General features: G+C 30.0%; 2 protein-coding genes across 11 annotated transcripts in view; both read right to left on the reverse strand.

Annotated features, from left to right (window-relative positions):
• Nucleotides 1-4,749: 4,749 nt before the first annotated feature.
• Nucleotides 4,750-9,732, reverse strand: LOC125067605. Its single transcript, XM_047676266.1, has 7 exons — nucleotides 9,454-9,732; nucleotides 9,042-9,149; nucleotides 7,755-8,227; nucleotides 6,889-6,991; nucleotides 6,394-6,489; nucleotides 5,533-5,688; nucleotides 4,750-4,806 (listed from the first exon to the last, which is right to left on the reverse strand). Exons 1-7 carry the CDS (start codon nucleotides 9,703-9,705, stop codon nucleotides 4,750-4,752), a joined length of 1,245 nt encoding a protein of 414 aa, XP_047532222.1. The 5' UTR covers nucleotides 9,706-9,732.
• An 8,380-nt stretch (nucleotides 9,733-18,112) lies between these two features.
• LOC125067623 (small conductance calcium-activated potassium channel protein) overlaps nucleotides 18,113-22,516 on the reverse strand; it is a 242,057-nt gene continuing 237,653 nt past the window's right edge. For 4 of the 10 annotated variants that reach the window (XM_047676304.1, XM_047676305.1, XM_047676300.1 and 1 more), the window contains 5 exons: nucleotides 21,888-22,015; nucleotides 21,277-21,346; nucleotides 20,732-20,851; nucleotides 20,390-20,532; nucleotides 18,113-19,972 (listed from right to left, as the gene is read on the reverse strand). In XM_047676304.1, coding sequence (XP_047532260.1) covers nucleotides 19,816-19,972; nucleotides 20,390-20,532; nucleotides 20,732-20,851; nucleotides 21,277-21,346; nucleotides 21,888-22,015 — 618 coding nt within the window. In that variant the 3' untranslated portion in view covers nucleotides 18,113-19,815. Of the gene's footprint in view, nucleotides 19,973-20,389; nucleotides 20,533-20,731; nucleotides 20,852-21,276; nucleotides 21,347-21,887; nucleotides 22,016-22,358; nucleotides 22,470-22,516 lie in introns of all 10 variants that reach the window. The other 6 variants (XM_047676303.1, XM_047676299.1, XM_047676309.1 and 3 more) reach the window with 2 other exon arrangements.

Consider the following 22,516-nt stretch of genomic DNA (forward strand, 5'->3'; position numbering starts at 1 on the left):
GTAAAACGTCTCCACTGATCAAGTTTAGCTAGTATAATACATAAATAGTAACATGTCACTGGATTGTATCCTTAATATACATAATGTTTTTTAGAAAACAAATGAATAGTGTTTTTTTTTTATAATTTCTTCCAACTTGTTATGCTTCATGTACAGGACAACCAACAGTAAATGCAATATTATATCCAAAATAAAAAATAAATGACCACCATTAGTCTCACCATGCAATATCATATCACACAGTGTATGTTTTGAAAATATAAATTAACATAAGTAATAATTAAAAATAAGAAGTATAATACATTTTTTTAACTATTACATAATGAATAATAATAAATAAAACCAATAAGATAAACCAAAAAATTAGATTTAAACACTAATAAAATTATTTATTTTTCGATTGAACTGAGGGCGACTATCGTGACATATGTCTCAATCTTTTTTTTTGAATACTGATGGTGTATGTATAATGTGGTGTGTGTATGTATAACAATCATAATCTTGATATGATGGAATATTTTTACTACTTGCCTTTTATATAATCTGGTATAAAAGAAATGACTAATATTACTGGAATTAATGTGAGGGACGTTATTATAGTTGATTCGATAACGAGCTAAATCAAATTCAATGAAGTTCGGTTTAATTGAAGGCCTATTTAAATGGTGTAGATTTACCGCGATAAAACAATGCCTGCGTCAGGTTACCTTGTCGGATTTAATCTAATTATATAGAGATGTGGGTTCAGTCATGAATTTATAATTAAGGTTATAAGATGTTAAGATTAGATTATAATGCGACCAAAGCGAACTATTTGCTAAGTTCATTAATCGTACGGACGATTTTGACTGTCAGATGTGCGCTTGTATATATTTATCTATATTTTTCGTTGTACTGTTCTTAAATATCTAGACTCTATGTCGTTTTTGACATTGTTTGATATTTTGTTGTAATCTCTCCGAAGCTAAATGTCAATGGTAAGAGATAATTTTAGTGAAAAAGTTTGATATGATTTTTTAAATTATAAATATTTTATTATTCTTTGGCAAATAAATCGACCAAGTTGTTATTTAATTTGTTGCCGTTTTTTAAGCCGACTAACCAACTGTTCATTATGAATTAGCATTTGCATTGTCAGGGTTTTAGAAAAGAGTATCATGGGATGATGCCCATCATCTGCTACTTTTCACTTTAAACCGCGGCTGGAAACTACATATTTACAATAATATTATTAAATAACATACCCAGCTCATTAAAATTTTATATAAAGCTTCAAGCCTATTAAGAAGCAAACAAAGAAAGTCTGTAGGATTATGTAAAAGACATTTTATAATTATATACTTACTCTAATACCTAATGAGCCCATGACATACTTTCTCCCAAACTTTACTGTTAGCTCATCTTTAAAGTCAAATTAACTAAACACGTATGGGAACAAAATAGAATGGTACAAAGTCTCATTAACTTGCTAAATAGAATCTTTTCATCCTTTCAAAAGTGATTATTTATTGTTTTGGTCTTTTCTACGGAGTTCAGTGAAGCAAGCTTAAACCCTGTTTTAACACTTGACTGATTATTAGATGAAACAATTAAGAATATTCATTAAGATCGAATGATCGAAATTCGTTTATTTAGTCTCCCCTGAATGTGTTCATCTTAGTGAAATACTAGGCCCAGAGAGTTTTCAAAAGTAATATCGTCCAATCAAATATTTCAAAAGAACCAATTACTTTTTATACTTTATTTACAATCGTTGGTATAATCTAAGATATTTAGTTTCATTAGTTTCAAATGTAGTAATATTTTTATTAATAAAAAGTTGTTTATTATTAATATACAAACTTAAAGCAACGCAACATACAAGCTACTCACCCATGGTCACCCATGGGAGTTGAGAGCGACGTTTACCTTCACGTCGCTTACGATTCGTTCCCAAGGCGGGGAACCTTATTTATATATAAAAGATATTTCACATCAAAAATGGATTCCGAAAAATTGACACTAATATGAAAATTCGAAGGATTGAAGAGGGAAATTCAAATTTATGCTAAATTGATATCCCACAGACACTGTAGTTATTGGAAATAAAATAGTTCTATATTTATTTTTAAAATTCCAAAATCCTCATGAATGTATTGAAATGGTAATGTAATTCAAGCAATACTTTTTTTTCGCTCTGTAGAAACCTTCTGGGAGGTATCCAGGATTCTTACCCTCTAAAACCCGATGGCTGTCTTCCGCACGAATCGGAAAGGTTGCGGGATCGTGTTGATATTGTATGCCTACAGAAAGAGCTCCACTAGACAATTAGTAGATCTCTTCTCAGAAAGCGAAGGTGGTTTAGCCTCAATAATTACCATTCTTAAACTCTTAGGGTCCTTGTACCGTCTTGCTCCGTGTAAGAAACGTACCCGTCGCGCAAGTAGCCACCGACACTTTTGTACAAGCGCCCCTCTAATAGCGTCCCAGAGTAATGTGTTTTGATAAAGACCAGATCGCGATGATAATCAAATGGCCATAATGGAACTGACCCTCAGACTAATAGGAACCTTTACTGTAGGTAAAATTGTGCGGAGCAGCTAGTATTTAATATAACAGTATAGTATAAGGAATACAAAATAAGTATGATAAATACATTAAGATTTTTTATTAACTTATTACCTGTAGGACATTCACCACTCTAGTTTATATTTTATGATATTCGCATATCCCAACTAAGTACAGCTCAAGCTAGGCTAAGATTTATTGATGGTTTAAATAATGGGGTTAAAATAAAAAATCTTTTATATTAAATTAAGTTTTTCGAAATTAATTACGTTGAAATGTTAACACATATAACATTTATGCACAAAGAAATTTATAACATCTTTGAAAAAAAAATCGATTTTACTGAGTCAAATAATCTGGCATAATTATCTCACGAAACATTAATTACACTAACAAACCCTTTATTGTGTCTAGAAAATCCTTTTAAACATACATACCTTTCGTATGTAGGCAGAGGAGATTTGTAAACATTTGACCCATTTAATACTAGAAGTTCCCAATTTCTGAATGATACGGGATCGCTTGTATATACCGCATTGAAGACCCTCTCTTATCTTTTTTTATATCTATATTTAATCTATAAGTTCTATCTAGATAGTTCGAAAAGTAATCTATGATTTTTATATACAAAATCTAAATCAACTGGCTTGTAGAATATCCATGACTCTTAATATAACATTGGTGGATGTTTTGTGTTGCGTGAAAGCGCTTGAGGCGCTTTCCGATGGATATAATAAACTATGACAAAAAATATAACTCCTTATAACTACTTCAAATAAAGCAATGAGACTATGCTATAATTTTAAGCTATTTAATACATTTAATATATTGTAATACATTGATATAAAGAATAATTATATGCTGCATAACTTCCAGCTATTGAGTTATATTCGATAATATAATTATATAATATTTTATTTATATAATTATATTATCAAATGTAACTTTTGAGGGAATTTAATATCGAATATAACAGCTCATATTAATTTTATAATTCGATATTTAAATATGCCATTGACGATAATGGTAAGGAGTATTTTGGTTGTAAGGAATATTGTGATCACCGTTAAATAAATTTAAAAAATAGTACCTATTGTAATTAATGTTGTTGTTGAAAATTATTTAAAAATCCCCTTATCACAAAGATGTGCCTTCGTTCCATTTTTTTTTTTTACGTATTATATACGAGATACTTCTACATACGGGTTATAAACAAAATAAACGAATTACAAACGAAGCATCGATATTTTATTATATTTTGGTAGAAAACCTTTATAATATTTCAAAAGATATCATATCCTGGAAAATTTCGTTAAGTCTATTTCAATAGCGTATTACGTTGAAACTCGATAAAGCGTTTAAGGAAAACGCTGATACGCTTACTATATGGCAATTGTAACATTTTTATTATTCCTTAGAGTATTTGAATATTTAAATTGATACTATTTATTTTTTTGGATACATATGTGATAGAATTTTATTGAAATTTTACAAGTGTCAAATTTTGAACTTCGAGAACGAGATACAAATTAAACACATAAAACGCGTTTGAACCCACTAACTTCACATAATACTTACGTATCACATAAGCTATAATATCTTATCTAAGTATATAATTAATAAAAATATAAAAGGATATTAGTCGAAGCTATAAAAAAAAAAGTTTTACTTTGATAAAACGTTTAATATAAATTTATTTTATAAACGACAATTACAAGATAAGTAATTTTTTAAATTTGAGAAAGAAAACCCTTCAAAGGTATTTTTTATCAAGCACGACGCCAATCAAATGTTTTTTAAAGTTTAAGCAAGCTATGTGTTTGACACGGTAAAATAATTTTAATATTTTTAAATTTAGAACTATTTGAATTTAGCAATCTCCAGAATTTTCGTTTTTAAATTATTTTGATGAATTATTTCTCCGGCTCGTTATTTATATTAATTATAAATAATTTATGATTCCATCTTCAAGGTATAAAGATTTTATTCATCTGATTGTTTTTCAATTTCAGCATTGATTTCGAATTTTGTTAATAATTTAAGATATAAAATTAATATAGACACCTACTATAAAAATAATTAAAATTGTCGAAATATTTAAAATATTTTTAAAAAATTAAAGATGGGAACGAAATATTCAAAACAGATATTTCGAGTGCACGCGATACTTGCAGTAATTATTATTTACGTAGACATTTCATTTTATTTTTCAGCAAAAGTGCGAAGCATGATGAAATACGATACTGACGTTTTCATAATCTGAAAGTAATAATACTAAAGTAAGTATTTACAAACATTTTGGTAATTTTTTTTTAATGATCTCGGTAGGCGGACGAGCAAATAGGCCACCTGATGGTAAGTGGTCACCACTGCCCATAGACAATGGCGTTGTAAGAAATATCAACCATTCTTTAAATCACCAATGCGCCACCAACCTTGGGAACTAAGATGTTACGTCCCCTGTGCCTGTAGTTACACTGGCTCACTCACCCTTCACACTGGAACACAATAATACTGAGTACTGCTGTTTGGCAGTAGAATATCTGAGGAGTGGGCGGTATCTACCCAGACGGGCTTGCACAAAGCCCTACCATCAAGAAAATAATACGTGTCTGTACATAAGGAAAACAATAGTTTTCTTCTTCTTCTAATAATCTTCTAATCTTTTAAGTTATATTCTTTAGCTTGACCATAAATATAAAAACGGTGGCAAACGTAGAATTGTAAAGATTATTATTCGCTAACAATAAATATTCAACTTATACGGTGATTTACCTATTTATGTTTAACGACTCTTCAAGAAACAGTTATTTGCAGACTCGTAGAACTTAATATAATTTTTATTTTAATATATAACTAGATTTATGCGTCTTACTAATTTAAAAAAAAAACTTGTATATATACTTTTATATATAATACAATCGATAACGTATTTACAAATATTGATTGTTAAAACGTTAAAAAAATAATAATATAAGATCTTACAGTCGCCATTGTTTGAACTCCAACATAAATCATTCCCATGGCTTTTAATGTTATCGGTTTTTGAGAATTGTTCAGGAATATCAATACAATTTTTCTATTTTCTACATCCATATACTCCCAAGGTAAATTGTAAATGGTATTTTTTAACGTTTCGCTCTGTAAAAAGGAATAACTTATATTAAAATATCATTACGTTTATCAACATTATGTATTGAGATTGATAGAATAAGTAGAGTCAACGATTTAGCTGAAGCGTTGTGAAGCTAATGCGGCTTGGGTCTTAAAGTGTTAGAAAATCTTTTAGAGATATATTATAAAAATTGATGGCAAGAAGAATTTTCTATCGACTGTCCACTAGATAACAAAAAAAATTCCACTACTTGACCTTCAAGACTATTCCTTATATTATACCAATGTATTTCTTTATCCAATAAGCCTGTCACTCTGTTGTCATTTCCAATATAACCAGCCTTATCACCAAGTAAAATACCTACTAATATAGTCTAGGTCTGTACCTAGCTTCGCAGGCTTATACAAGACCAAATAATATCGATACACTCGTACCAGTGTCCAAGGCAATTTTAAATATAAAGAAAAATAATCATACTATTCAAATATTTGAAATATTGTATAGCTTATAGATAAGCGACGGGTATTGAAAACATACAAACAAGGTTTTTGTTCGTGCAAAGACCTTGAGTTCGAACTTGTAAATTATTGTTTAAAATCTCGAATACTATAATCGCGAGAAAGTCTGCCGCAGATTGAAATAAGTCCTCGCTATAAACAGCGTAAAGACGCTTCGAATCCTCTTCTTAAGATTTTTTAAATGCATGCGAATAACTTAAGCATTATATTTACCTGCGATCCGATGATTTCAAATATAGCAGATATTTGTACCAGTTGTTGTAAGAGAATAGCTGTTAGAATACCATAACTTACAATTGCTTCCATGTCCTATGAAAAAATAGAGATGATATTTTAAATAGAGAATCAATTCTTAAAAACGATTAATGAATACGGTACATTGCTTACAATAGATGATAAAGCGTGTTAGTATTTGTTGATTTTAAGGCATGTACATAAAAAAAGTATTTTGTTGATACTGCTGATAACTACTGTTAAAAAGTTATGATATAATACTACGTTCCGAATTGATAAATATTTAAATATAACACTATCATGTTAAATTTCAATTTGAAAGAGTTCGTAAAAGCCTACTTGAACAATCTACATTTTTATATATTTTTACAATTCTCAACTATTTCGATTTAATTTCTAACTTTATTATTATTATTTTCCTTCTAATATAGTATCACAATAATTATGATAATAATAATTAAAATAGTCACTTACCATTGCTGATAATTCCAACAGTAGAATGCATCCACTGACTTGGTCAAACAAGTAATAAAAACACATGATCGGACCAAAAGCTTTCGAAGCCTGGGACATAAATCTGTTAGAAATATTAAATATTACTGTGGATGGTTTGTGGTTCGAATGTTTGCATCTTAACTGATAATTACGGGTTCAAACTCAGACAAGCACTACTTAATTCATGTTCGTTCATCTCGTACGGTAGTATATGAACACTTCGTGATTAAATCTACATAATAATATACGCATGTGACCAAACTGTATTGGAACAGCGTGGTGCAATTAGCACCAAGCCTCCTCAAAAGGAGAATTCATGACAATGACTGCATTAATGACATTTAATGAACACAGTATGGTTTCGTAATGATGCTTGTGTATGCGGACTACAAGACATTTAATTATTGAGTTAAGTGAACACTCAACATCAAACGAGGACTTTATGAAACTATAACTTTTCTTGTCTTAGAACTACTCCTTAAAATTCTAAATACTATTAAATTTTGTAATTCATAAAGGAAGTTTTATCAAAGGTTTAAACCAGCACTATTCCGGTATTGCTTTCAAGATGCTTTGGCAGTTTTGCGAGGCGAAATTTCATCTCACAATTGCAGCTTTACTCTTGAGTTAAATTTTCCTCACCGCCGAATATGAGAAAAATTAAAAATATGAATAAAGCACTTGAAAAACCAAGTGGTTGTTAAAGCTTGAGCTCCTAATCTTCAGAGTATCGTATTCGAAATATTCCATCTCTGAGATTTTCGGATCCAAATTCAATTAAGTCCTGTAAAGAACAGAACCGTAATGTTTACCGTACCGTTATGATACTATTTAATAATACTTACCGAGTAACCATTATATGGTATGCAATATTCTCTTTCAACAACGCTTGAACGTTTTTTAACTCCTCGTCGGTATACATTATTGAATTCGTAGAGTTTGTGTCACCCAGTGCTCTGGGTCTCGGAAAATGTTCCAAATTGTATTTTAATATTTTCAAATGTCCCCAAATGTTGAACACAATCAGTGTCATCAAGGAGTCATATGTACAAAAAGTAATGGAACAATCAAATACAAGAATCCAATTAATTATAAAAATAACTGAGTATCCAAAATTGTGATATTCAAATGGTGTATAGTGATATACTGAGTGTTCATAGCGAGTTCCGTTTTCTATACTATGTGAAGTTGCTTTGAATGCCCCTGATTGAATGTTGTTGTAGAGTGGCATTAGTTGGAACAGTATGTTACCCACATACATAAGAATGTAGAGGAAAATTGAAAACAATGATGATATCCTGTGAACTTGCTGATAAACCTGTGAAGATATTTATGATATTTCAATAACACAAAAGAAAAAGGCACGGACAATATGTCTGTGGAGACACAATTGTGACACCAAAGGAATTGTGAAAAGGCTACAATATTTAATTACAACTTCAAACCTCACAGACAATATCCGAAGTAGCCGAGCGAACATATTTTTAGTTTTTGTCTTAAATTTATTTATATTTCAAAAGATTTTTAAATATTCAATCTTTATTAAATTTTTGTTTTCAGTCTGCCTGAAATATGATAAACTCGAAACGGTCCTTTGTTTTAATTTTATTAATTGCTAGTTGTTCCGGCAAGTTTCGCCAGCGGCACAACTCTTTGGCTTTTTACTTGATGGTAGGGCATTGTGCAAGCCCGTCTGGATAGTCATTTATTTATCAGATATTCTAACGCCCAATAACAATACTTAATATTATTGTGTTCCAGTTTGAAAGGTTAGTGACACAATGTAACTATAGGCACTAGGAGCATAACATCTAAATTCCCTAAGTTGGTGGCCCATTGGCGATGTAAGGAATCATTATTATTCATATTGTTTGGACTGGTAAATGTCTTATGTACATCCCAAAATTGCTGGTTAAAATATCAGCTAAGTTTTAATGGAGGTTGTTAATTTTCCAGTGGTCTTTGCAGCAAGAGGAAGTAAATCTCCCGTAATCTCGTAGTATTAGAGAGAGTGAAAGACCCTTTGCTGGGTCACATAATTGGGCACAATAAATATTTATTCAGCACTTTTATAATACTAAATTTATTCAATTAACATATTTGTGAATCTTCCTACTAATACTTTATAATACCTTCATGGCGTATTCTGATTTGTGTTTGTGATGAAAAAGATGCAATTTCAGGACGAAATCTACAACAGTTCTGCGATATGACTTCATGATCGGCGTGCTGACTCGTTGCTGAAATATAAGTTTTTAATAAAATCCCATTGAAGGTAAAGCAATAATAGTTTAGGCGACTGCAGTTTGACATAATTTATAGTAATTTATATTTAAAAACATAAATAAAAATTGATCTGTATTTTGATATACCCTTAAAATTTTAATATTCGTTCACAAATATGTTACTTAAAAATTGTATATTTTTGTAAGGGACACACACAAACATACTGCTAAAAGCACCGAACTGAACATAGACGGACAATAATATAAAAATTAAAAACAACAATCGTGATTAAAATTTGACTGCAATCAAATTACTTACCACGGCAATAAAATTCATAAACACCGTTATGTAACTATGACCGAGTTCGAAGAAACTGAGTTTTCTTATATGACTTTTCAAATACAGTACACCACTCAAAAGTACTCCAATCCATAACACGAACAGGGTCTTGTAATTCCTTAAGGGGATTTTTCTCGGTTTTTCCTTATACGTTTCATAGAGCTCTTTATAGGGCCAAGCTCCCAACAGTGTGAAATAAAATTTTATACGCTTCATGTAACTCAGATCCATCGGAGAAGATGGTTCCTGGAGTCTAAATAGAGTGTAATTTAGTATTTTAAAAATAAAACCTCTCTCGAATTTCCCAGACATTTAAGTATTTACAAATAATGTGCATTTTATACAAATGGAATCCATTTGTTGTATATTTAATGAAAAATAATATTTTATTTAAAAGCTTTATATAAATAAATATTTTTATAAAGCGTAAGTAATAATACTTTAAAAACGTGCAAAGGCAACCTTATCGCTTAAGCAATTTATTAACCTCATAATTTATATTATATAAGAAAACATTTAACTGTATATACCGTATATATAAATATTATTTATTTTTATTCGTGAGTTATTTTTTTATATATACATTTTTGTGATTTTAACTTTCGTAGAAGTGACTCACCATATACTCTCTTATCATATAAAAATGGATGTTTGTATCTCGGTACCCCACATATTTCCGTAGTCTAAAATTCCACAGTAACAGCACTAATAGTGAATCTATAATAGTGATTGATGAGCATTCTAAATGCTGGAATTTGTGTTTTGATTTTATTTGGCGTTAACTTCTCCTTTGGAGCTTATTGTAATTATGTTTTTGAATTTAGAATATGTTTTTTTTATTATTTCTAGGCGAGCGGGCAATTAGGTCACCCCATGGCAAGTGGTCACCTACACCCACAGTCTCTTGTGCCTGTTGTTACACTGGCTTACTCACCCTACACAACACAACCGTAGAATATATGATGAGTGGGCGTTACCTACCCAGACAGGCTAGCCCTAAAGCCAAGTGAACTAAAATTTAAACTCGAAAAACTCAGCATTGGTTACCCTTATTTTTATCCTAGTTTGCATTTATTGGCGTGTAATATTATATAGCTAGTGATTAAAATGAATATAATGAATTTGTCAATTGCATAACTGATAATTTTCAACAAAATACTCATCAATGAAATTTATTGGTAATTTGATCATTTCATTGAACATCGTTTAATTTATAACCAAAACATGTGAAAATTACACACAATTAATATAATTTAAAAGGCTTTGACATAAATGATAATGACAATTTTGAAAATTATCATTATTAGTTTTCAAGCGTGCTTACTAACGTGTTGTTTTTTTATTATTTGTAAATTATTGCTTTGATTTTAGGAAATTAATATCAATTATATTTTTTTAATAATTAATTTATATTAACATATAAAACCTTACTTCTTTTTATTTTTAAAAAACATTTTACATTAACGAGTCCAAGACAACTTATAGAATGGAAGAAAGCGGTAGAATCTATCATCGCCAATGAATATTTAATCATGCTTTTAATTGCACTAGAAGTTCAATTTTCTACTTAAAACAGAAAGTTCATAAATATGATTCCGTACGATTGTATTTATGTTAGTTGTATTTTTTTTATTATACGAAAAAAATGTATATTTTTCTTTAAACTAGTCGTATTCAAACGTTGGAGTAATGATAGAGAAAAATATAATATAGTAGTGCTATAATATTATACTAGTTGTCGCGGCTTCGCTCTTGTTTTAAGTGTTTTTATCGTGAGATATTAGGTCTGAATCAGTAACATATATCCTTTTATGGGGTTAAAGCTCGCTTTATACCAAATTTCATCAAATTCGGTTCAGCGGTAAAGACGTAACAGACAAGCGTCACTTCCGCATTTATAATATTAGTATAGAAATATGTAACAGTTAATAAATACGCATTATATTGTATTTCACCACAAAAAAAAAAATAGATTTTTTGGATCTTTGTAATTTGATCGCGTTCAATCTTTCTTTCAAACTTGGAATCGTATACGAATTTTACTTTAAATACATTAGTCGAATTTTCATGGAATTACATATTTATGTACACAGAGAATGACTATTTTTTGTTAATTTTTTTATTTAAATATATTATTAAAAGTAATATATTTTTTATTAATTCTTACTAAAATAATAAATAACTAGTAACCATAAAGACAAAGTTGTAATTTTTTAATGAAAATTAATTTATAAATATTCATGAAAAGAGAAATGATTAATTATAGAGGAATGCAATTTAATAAACTTTATAGCGATTATAACAATCCGTATATATAAAGAAATTAACAACACCATTACGGACGTTATATATTTGTGAACATTTCTAAAAAGAAGCCAATTTATCAGTGAAACTTCTAATTAAATACTCGCAAGTTTAATATGTTACACAATATTTATTTCCGAATACGGAAAAAATAAAAAAAAAACATACACTTAAATTATATATAAAATGATTTATAATAACAATAAGATTTTTTATTTTTATTTTTGCTATCATATCTAGTCGTTATATTGCGTAGACTGATAATTGAATTTATTTCTATTTTCGTAATAAGATATTCGATTAAAAAATAAATAATACCGTAATGCAGATATAATTTAAGTCACTATTAATCACAGTTTCTGTTGTAACTCCAAGAAATCGCCTGCTAACGTCCGGAAGAAGTCACAGAAAAGTGCAAGTTCAAATTTAATAAATTATATGCAATTTTTATTCAAGCTTCAATGCAATTACTTAATAAGTATTCTAGTTTCATGTAAAAAATTGCTGAGTTCTTTTACAAATAATATATACCTATTTATTTAATGTAACTAGATTTTTGTTTGTGTTATTTAATAGCTATGGTAATGGAATTTGATGTAATCATTTTAATTATTCTCATATATGTCAGGAGATATTTAGACGTAGCGTCTAAATATCTCTTGACATATATATGACATTTAGAACAATATGCATGATATATCTGTGTACATAAATATGTAATGTATTTAAATCAATGCCTATGTAAATATAGGCTTAAGCCTTAAGTTTCATTGTCATTAGCTTGCGTTTGACACATTTATAGGGGCAGGTATAGTGTGTCTGTAACTTTTACGATCGGCCTTCAGTCTGATACAAATTTCAAAGAGATAAATATTTGTGTGTGATTTGCTTTTTTACTACATGCGGGTGATTGTCTTAATCAGAGACGATAACGTACTGACCTATTTACCAAAATGTGCTATATAAAAAATCCCTCAGCCTTCTTTAATGTCACAGATTGACATAAAGTAGTTTTTAAAATTTATTATATTACTGAATACAAATTAAATTTACCATAAAAGACATGAAAAAAAAATGCCTAGTAGTGAAATGACGTATTTAAAGACTGATAATAAATTAAACTTAGCATTTTGGCATTGTGTACATCTCACCAAATTTCTGAGTAAAAATCGCATTAAAAATAATAATATGCCTAATTTGAATTGAAAATTATTTCTATTACATTTTTGCTAATCGATTTAATCGAATCTCATCTAATTTGTATTTATAATGTTTCAATAATATAAGAAGTAATTAAATACAAATACAATACAATCGGTTCAAAATGTAGATTCTAACGAGAAGAACCGGCATGGCCCAAAGTTACTCTTTTAAAATAAAAAGTTATTTTAGTGAAATACAATCATATATGTATGTATATAATATATTCTACTTGAAAGTCAACAAGTACTAGTAGCTTTACAAATGCTATGATACGATGCTACGCTCACTTGAATCGGCAAAGTTAAAAATATCTGCCGGATTTTATTCGGACAATTACGGATTACGGATACATGTATTTTCCTTTTTATCATTTTATTTTTTATCAATCTAGAATAAAACTATAAAGTACGTATCTTTATATTTTTGTTTCCTAACCGTTAACTTTGCTAAATTATCACGTCGGATGTACTATACTTTTAAGCATAGATATACAAATAAATACGGTAAAATAAGTTTTGTATACAAACGTGACTTGTTAGAGAGGCACAAGAAATTCAGACTAGTTTGAAATTCGAACACACTCACATTTTAGCGGCCCACACATACGGACCCTAACTGGTCTAAGAAAATTGACGTAATAAACTTAGTATATTTTATTTCAATGCTTAACAAGCATGCTTAACAAAGGACAAAAAGTTATATTTTTTTCTTCAACTTAGAGATTTTTTTCAAATTTGAAACGTTATTTAATATTACAATTACAAAATATTTCAGAAACAAAGTGACTGAGATTTTAATTTACTTATTTAAAAAACGCTTTATACTTAATGTCTTAAAGCTGAAGATATTATTGGGGTTATTTGTTTTAAAACCTGTTACAAGCCTTATAATAGGAGTTATTTGTATGAGTCGTTATTAAAAGTAAGCTAACATGACCTTAAATGTAGTTTAAGGCCGAGAATATGATTATGAGATGAGAACATGAATAAGTACACATTAAATGAACATGCAAATGGGCAACCTGATGGTAAGTGGTCACCACCGCCCATAGACAATGGCAATGTTAGAAATATTGACCATCCCTTACAACGCCAATGCGCTACCAACCTTGTGAACTAAGATGTTATGTCCCTTATGCCTCTAGTCACACTGGCTCACCCTTCAAACCGGAACACAACAATACTGACCACTGTTGTTTAGCGGTAGAATATCTGACAAATGAGTGGTACCTACCCAAACGGGCTTGCACAAAGTTCTACCACTAAGTTCATATCGTTGGTATTCATTACCTTAAAGGGAAAGTCAAAAGATTTTATCCCTTATTCCATCAATCAAATCAATCAAAAGCCAATCGTTGTCCACTGCTGAACATAGGCCTCTCCCAAGGTGCGCCAAAGCTCCCGGTCCTCCGCCTTCCGCATCCAGTCGGTCCCCGCCACCTTCATGAGGTCATCGGTCCACCTGGCTGGAGGGCGCCCTACGCTGCGTTTGCCGATTCGCGGTCTCCACTCTAGGACTCGTCTGCTCCAACGGCCATCGGTCCTACGACATACGTGACCAGCCCACTGCCACTTCAGCCTGCTAATTTTGCAAGCTATGTCGGTGACTCCGGTTCTTTTCCGGATAATCTCTTTCTGATCTTATCCTTCAAAGATACTCCGAGCATAGCTCGCTCCATAGCCCGCTGAGCGACTTTGAATTTGTGGACTAGTCCCGCAGTCAGTGTCCACGTTTCGGCACCGTATGTCATGGCAGGTAAGATGCATTGGTTGAAGACTTTCGTCTTCGACCTTATTCCATAGGAAAATTAAAAAACAGATAAACAGTTTAACGAGATAAATCATCCAATTTATTAACTTCTGAAACAATTGATTGGCGTTGATTATATGAGAACTCTTGGACTTGCGAAAAACAGAAGGCAAAGGTATAGATTGATAATTAAATTTATAACACTTAAAATAAAATACAATATATAATTTATAAAGTGAAAACTTATCACGGGTGGACTATTTTTAATTGCACAAGTTTGTTAGTAAATTCTGGCGGCAACTATTATAAGGTCAATTATGAAACTTTTCAGGGTTCGGCGTATATTGAATTTTGAAAACAGTAATATAAAAGACATTTTGCTCCTTCATTATTGTAATTGAATAACAATATTTATATAACCGACTGCGATGCTAGTCTATGGGATAGATTTTAGTATTGGATAGATTGTGTATTTGTATCGAAAAAAAATCAGTAAAAGTCCAGAGTTTGGATGTTAGAGGTGTGACATTCCCGAGCTTCTTAAAATACTAATGTCATTAGTCCTGCGCCTGAACTTCCACTAGTGTCGTGGTCGGTTAATCTAAGAGAAAATCTATATATGGTATAAATCAAAGCTCTTTTGCCGTGTCTGCCTGTAAGGAGGATCGCGTTTATCTTAATATTTTTTATTATGTTTTAATCAACAAATAGACAGATTTACGATAATATTGGTACAAAATTGCTGACGGTATTATGATACCCGATGATTAAATCTCAATAATTGCACCGTCTGAGAACTTCCAGGGCAGGCTTAAAATAAACCGGTAAAGTTTTATGAAAATAATAGCGCTGGAATTATTTATCTGAAATAATTATAAAGTATGCGATACTATAATATCACGTATTCATAATTAGTGTTTGTGAGAATTATAGCCGGGGCGGTTCATAAGTTATTATTATAACTGATTTTGCATTTAATTATTCTCCTGTACTAAACTTGACCTAACCTCTCGTTGTGTTCTGTGATGAAACGACTAATAAGATATTATATCATAAAAAAGTTGCAAAGTTGGTTAGAATTTTTGATTCGCCATTCGTATGTTCAAATTTTATAAGAAATGTATTCTGAATATAAATAAATCAATAAATAAATATTGGACAACATCAGTAGCTAAAGCACTTGTGTTATGGAAATCAGAAGTAACGACGGTACCAGAAACACCAAAACAATATAGAAAACTAATGAACTTTTTCTACATCGACTCGGTTGGGAATCGAACCCGGGACCTCGGAGTGACGTACTCATGAAAACCGGTGTACACACTACTCGACCACGGAGGTCGTCAATATTGCTACATTATTGCTTTTGTGAAGTTTTTACTGTTTCATGTCACGTCATTGAAAATCTTTTATGTAAGCGTTTGCCTGAATATTATAAAACAAATTTTTTTAACCTTATTGATTTCATTTCATTAATTAATTAATCTGTTTTCAACATAGGATATATCATGTTAAATATTTTGTTATAATAATTTGAAAATTATACAATATCAATTGAATTTGAAGTCTGGCAGTGAAGTAGGAAATGCAAAAAAATATATATTTTTTTAACTAATAACTTCAAACTAGATCCCATCAAAAACAAAGTTAAATATTACTTAATATACAAGTTAAATATTATGATATATACCTTGCTTGTTGTCTTCAACGACAAAAGAAGTGAGATCTAAATTTGTGCCAAGTTAATAGTCCTTTCTGAAATTTATTTATAACTACATAAAATATCATTTCTTCTTATAACTTGGGATAATATATTGTTGCCTAATGTCTGCCATATGATCTAGATTTTTTCATAAAAAGGAATGATTGAAATAAAATACGTTTTAGAAAATACTACAGCTCATATAATCGAAGTTACACTTTCATTTTCATTTTCATTAACAATGATCACAAAAGTTTCATTTCTTCTGTTTACGCACCGCATAGAATATACAATTCGCATAAAACTAAAATTTCAATTTATACGAACCTAGTCGTTTTAAAAATAATTTACTGGAAACGTATTTTCGTTCATGTATTTATTTACATTAAAATTCGCAAATACAACTTTATACATTTTTAAATTTTTACATCGTCTTATTAATTTTTATTTACAACTTCTATGTTAGTCAATCTTAAACAACTTTTGGTCAATTCATCTTACAAATAAATGTACTTATAATTCAATGGTTCAAGTTTTACTAGTAACACAACTAAAATCTAATTTAAATTAAATTGACTAAAGGTTATAACAGTAAATTTATTATCACTAAAAAAGAAAAAAATACTGATAAATGTATAATAAATAAATTATTTTGTTTGTGATTCTTTATTATGGAAATATTTCAATTAAATGACTAGCAACACGTTATATCCATAACAGAATACTAAAGAAACCATTACAATATTTAAATCAAAATTTAGTTTTGGTGTACAATAATATTTAATTTAATTTATGATTTTAAAATAATTAATGAATTATATTAATATTACATCAAGCACATCTATATAATTTGGCATTGGCATTCAAACATCCCTGATGATATTTATTGTTATTTTGATGCCAAACATAGATTGTAATTATAATAATTCTAGTGTGCATAATTGCAATAACATCCTACATACCAGAACACAACTATACACTGTTTTGCAGAAGAAGAATTGACAGATGCTATATGTATTATTATGTTATGATTTAATTGCACATAAATAATAATAATACTTAAAAATATATTAATACAATTCAATAGACGAAATATATTCGTAACATTAGAATAAAAATGTAAGTAAATTCAACAATATCTACATCTAAAGTACTATATTATATCTAAATATACTAGTTGGTGTTTCAAATCGATCCTCTAACAGGAATTTTATTTAATCTAAAATTATAGCAATAAACTTCGAAAACTCAAGCGTTAGACCTAATAGTGAATAAGATATTAACATGGAACCATGAAATTATTTAATAATCTCATTATAAAGTAACCAGGAAATATTCTTTAAATTAAAATTTAGGGTCGACTTTATTATACACAATCATTTATGAAGTTTCATGTGCTTAATTTGTGTTTATAATTCATCTCGTGCTCGGCGGTGAAAGAAAACATCGTGAGAAAACCTGCATGTGTCTAATTTCAACGAAATTCTGCCACATGTGTATTCCGCCAACCCGCATTGGAGCAGCGTGGTGAAATATGCTCCAAACCTTCTCCTCAAAGAAGAGGAGGCCTTTATCCCAGCAGTGGGACATTTACGGGCTGCTAATGCTAAAAAAATCATTAAATAATCTTATTTCACTTGAGTAATATTGATATTTAGTTTTAATATCTGAAGTGAAAAATTTTATAATACATTTAGTATTATTTTAGTCAATATATTGTGTACAATAAAATCTCTATCAACATAGATTTAAAAAAAATCTTGTATTTGTTTGAAATTATTTGTATTGTAACAACTTAGTACCTTTGAGATATTCTCACCAGAAGTATTTTATTTCAAAATGCGAATTATACATTTGAAGTTAGGCCTTAATTATATATTTTTATTTCAGGGTGTATTATTCCAGTGAATACGTTATCTTTCGTATTTAAATATTTAAATTGATGTTTATAACCTATCATATTATATTTAAGAAGCATACGAAATTTAACGCATACAAATATTTCGGTTGTTATTATTAAATATAAATGGATTGCCAAAAATGTTATTGGTCTGTTTATGGTTATTATTTATAAATAACACCATTATAATATAGATGTAAAATACATGATGTTATTGTTGGGTCCATTATGGAACTGAAATTTATAAAGAAATTGATCCCATCACTCGTACTCATACAAGCTACAAAATCAGATATTAAATATTAAAATTACTCTCAAATCTTAGTTATCTATTTACATATTCATACATTGTTAAGATAATAAAACTGAATAATCGAAATTTTCGTAGTGTTTTAGGCACTATTTAGACAGCCATCAATCTTAATGTCTTATTACAAAGCTTTACTTAATCTAAATCTTATAAAAATGTTTTTTTTTTTAATCTACATGTCAATAGGCAGGTAGTAACAATTCAATTTATCTAAACCTAAAAAGTGTGTATACAGTGTTATTGAATCTGTGACAGCCTCAAACTATGTCCGAGTCTCAAAGTAACGAGACACGAAATGGATTAATGCAGATATTTTATTATGATATAGTTTTAAGTGTAAGTCTATAATATATTGTCTTCTAACTATTGATATAACTAGTTGCACATTATTTAATTATGCGTATTCACTCTTGTTAATATCAACTCTGTTTGTTATGGCTATTATCTAAATGTTATCATTACATTGTTATAAATTATTATTTATTTTGTGTATATACATCAATGAATCTAGTAAACGTTTTTTTTTTTATGTTGACGTGTTTATAGATTCATTCATGCATGATTATTATAACCATAGTGCTATTTACAATAAAGTTCAGTATAAACGTTTCTTCATTAAAACACTGTTGGTTCCTCGAACATTAGATAAACCTAAACGGAGGTGTAGATAACGCCAATCTAAGTAATAATAATACAAAAGCTGATAATGTATTCAAAATATCATCTAACATATTGGCTAAAGCGTCTATCAATAAAGCATTTTGTATAATCACAACAGCATGTCCTTTCCGCCTAATTTCATTCACTACCTAAACGATATCACTAAAACAGTCTGACACATCCGAAACTTTGGGGAACAGCGAAAAAAACTACGGCTGACCTTGTCTCGCTCCGCGGCATGGTCCGTCGGCAAACCGGGATAATTATTTCACTGACACACCATCCTTGATACTTGAACACCATCATTAAAATATTTAAAAGTGTGATATATAAGACTGATAAAACTAAATTAAAATATTTAAGTAGTGGGTGCATATTGTGTAAAAGTCAAAATTTATCGTGAAACAATTTCCCCGATGGCCACATTGGGGCGTAGTTGTGGTAAGGGGATCAGAGGACGGGCGCCGAGTTTCGTCGAGTTCAGCACAGGAGTTCGGAGTTGGAAGGCGGTACTCAGCTGGGTAGAGGCGGCCGTGAGGAATGTGGAGCTGGGCTTGAAGTTTGTGGGGCAGTAGAGGGAGATGTTGCACTCTCGGGGGCAGAGTGTGTCCGCGCTGCCGGTTGCAAAACAGGACTCTGCGGCCATGGATGCGTTGAAGTCGCTAATGTTCTGAAAATAATAAATAACATCGGCTTCGATTATATACATAACTAACTCTTTATGAAGCCCTTTTATGCTTAATGATTTTAATTCGTTATCAAAAACCGACCATAAAATATATACCATCCATACATTTATTTGTTTAGATGCTCTGGTATTCACTTAAAATTATTATAGTTGCTGTCGCAGTTTGTAAGTAAGCATAATATAACTTTGGACCAAGCCGAAAATTACCATTATTAGTGACTATGAGGTTGCAAAACCAAAACTTTTCGAGTTCAAATTAGAAGTTGCGTACCAAGCTCTTTTCAGTAGCATCTTGTACACTGCCTCAGGAAAAAAAGTAAGTTTCACTTTTGATCGTTTCACCGTATTGATCATTTAACATAACTTTAATAGACAATATAATATTATATATTGCAATACCTCGAATAAGGAGATATAGAAGATGCAGGTGGAGTAGGGACGGCAGCTGTGTCAGGGTGAAGAAAGTTCCTTCTCTGTTCAGCCCGTTCCCAGCATTGCTGTAGACACCGCGCCATGACATCTGGTAAATTGTTCACTTGCTCCTGAAAATTTTAAGTTTTTCACAAAATATTAACATCAAAGATTGTTAAGTGAAGATCAGATGATTATGTAGATTAAAGAAAAATATTTCCGAATGACATTTGTAATTTACACTGAAGGTATTATGGTAATTCATTAACGAAAAATTGATGGAAACAAATAATTTTGTTAAAGGAATCATTAATTTATAAAAATACATACTTGTAACGTAGTCAGTTTTTCTTCTAAGCTAGTTAATCTCTCTTCGATAGTGTCTTGCCTTGTACTCATATCCGATACAATCTCGTACACCGTATTTTGAGTCTGCAAAAGAAAGGGGTCCTACTATCAATCGCATTGCAGCTCAATGTGCACTTTCGTTTCAAATAATAGTTTCGTGTGTAGTATCTTTCTGTACTATAAAAAAATAACTCAACACATAACTCTAGGGAATGTTAATTTTATTGTCAAATGTTTGTGTTGTGTTTTCATGATTTCAAAATATCTAACATAGAATTACGAGATCACATGCGCTCTAAATAATAAAGCTTTGTTTTAATTTGCTTCTACACGAAGGTGCGCTTAGCGAATGAAGACGAGTTGGGGGCCATGCTTACTAATTTATCAGCTAGGTAAATCTTACTTTATATTTACCTTACCATTTATTTAATTTATCTTTTAACTATCGAGTGCTAGCTAAGGATCTAAATGGATCTGTGTATGAAAGTAGCATGAGCTTGGAATAAAGACATTCTAATTGAAATTACCTTTGCCATGTCTGTTATCGTGTTGGCGTTATCCATTAGTTTTCTCTGATCCATTTTAACCTTTCGTAAACTGAAATTTTATAAAATTATTATTTTATCAACTCCTTATTCTATTATTACGTTATTTAAAAATATTTTATCAAATTTATTTAAATGGTGAATATTGGTAATGGTAAAATTTCATCCAAAGTTTTTTTGTTACTTTTAGATCTAACGGAAAACTTTATATTTAAATAATAATATAAGAGCAGATAAGATATATGACCTGAAATAAAGTGACCCATTAAAGGTTTAGACACCCATAATCATCCATAAACTCTAGAAATTTCAGACTACTTTTTACATCATCGATCTCATTATCATCAGCTAACCATGATATTTTATGTTTTGTCTCCTTGCCTGTACTGACTTAAAAATAAAGCAACTTTTCTTTTAAATAACTACTTTTAAGTAACTATTTGCGTTTAAATACTGACTAAGGTGATACCTACCCAGACATACCTCAAGTCATATCAACAGTAAAAATAATCTTTTAGTTAAAGTTTTAATACAATAGAATTAAATATAAGTTTTAGTAAATACTTGTTATTGAATATTTTGTAAATACTTACGCATAAATTGCTAACAAGAATTTTCTTTGATGTGTTCTCACACGACCCGGATGAACTCTTTTCACGAGTCTCGTATGTTTGTATATTAACCAAGTTTCTCTTAAAACATTGGCTGCTGCATTTTTCAGCTGGAATATCATAAATCAATTCATTCGAAACTATATTTTTTTATAATATATAATTAAAAAAATATATATAAAAATATTCAAAAACTGCAAATATATCAAATATTAGTATTATTATAATTAGCATCTAATCCAGATTATTTAAAATCAACACATCTACTAACCACAAAGATTAGTTCACTCTGTTAAAATATAACTATAATTAGTGTAATTCTATTATGAATATATAATATAATAGCCTAATCTATATCATAATGGATATCACTACAATGGCAATCTATTTCAAACTTTCATAATCTTACCTTGCAATGTCCTTGGTCTGTCACTAGTGTAACAGTTACCTTACCTTTTTCGTGAGTTGTGTTTCCATCATGAAGTTATGAACGTGCTTCTCCGCTCTAGTTAATTCTAATTTTCTCGACGCAACGGTCACTAATAATGCTGTACATCCCGCCCCCTGTTAATTAGATTAACAATTGTGGTGAACTGATGTCAATGAAATAC

The sequence above is a fragment of the Vanessa atalanta genome, chromosome 12, assembly GCF_905147765.1.
Source record: "Vanessa atalanta chromosome 12, ilVanAtal1.2, whole genome shotgun sequence".
In the NCBI taxonomy this organism is placed as follows: domain Eukaryota; kingdom Metazoa; phylum Arthropoda; class Insecta; order Lepidoptera; family Nymphalidae; genus Vanessa; species Vanessa atalanta.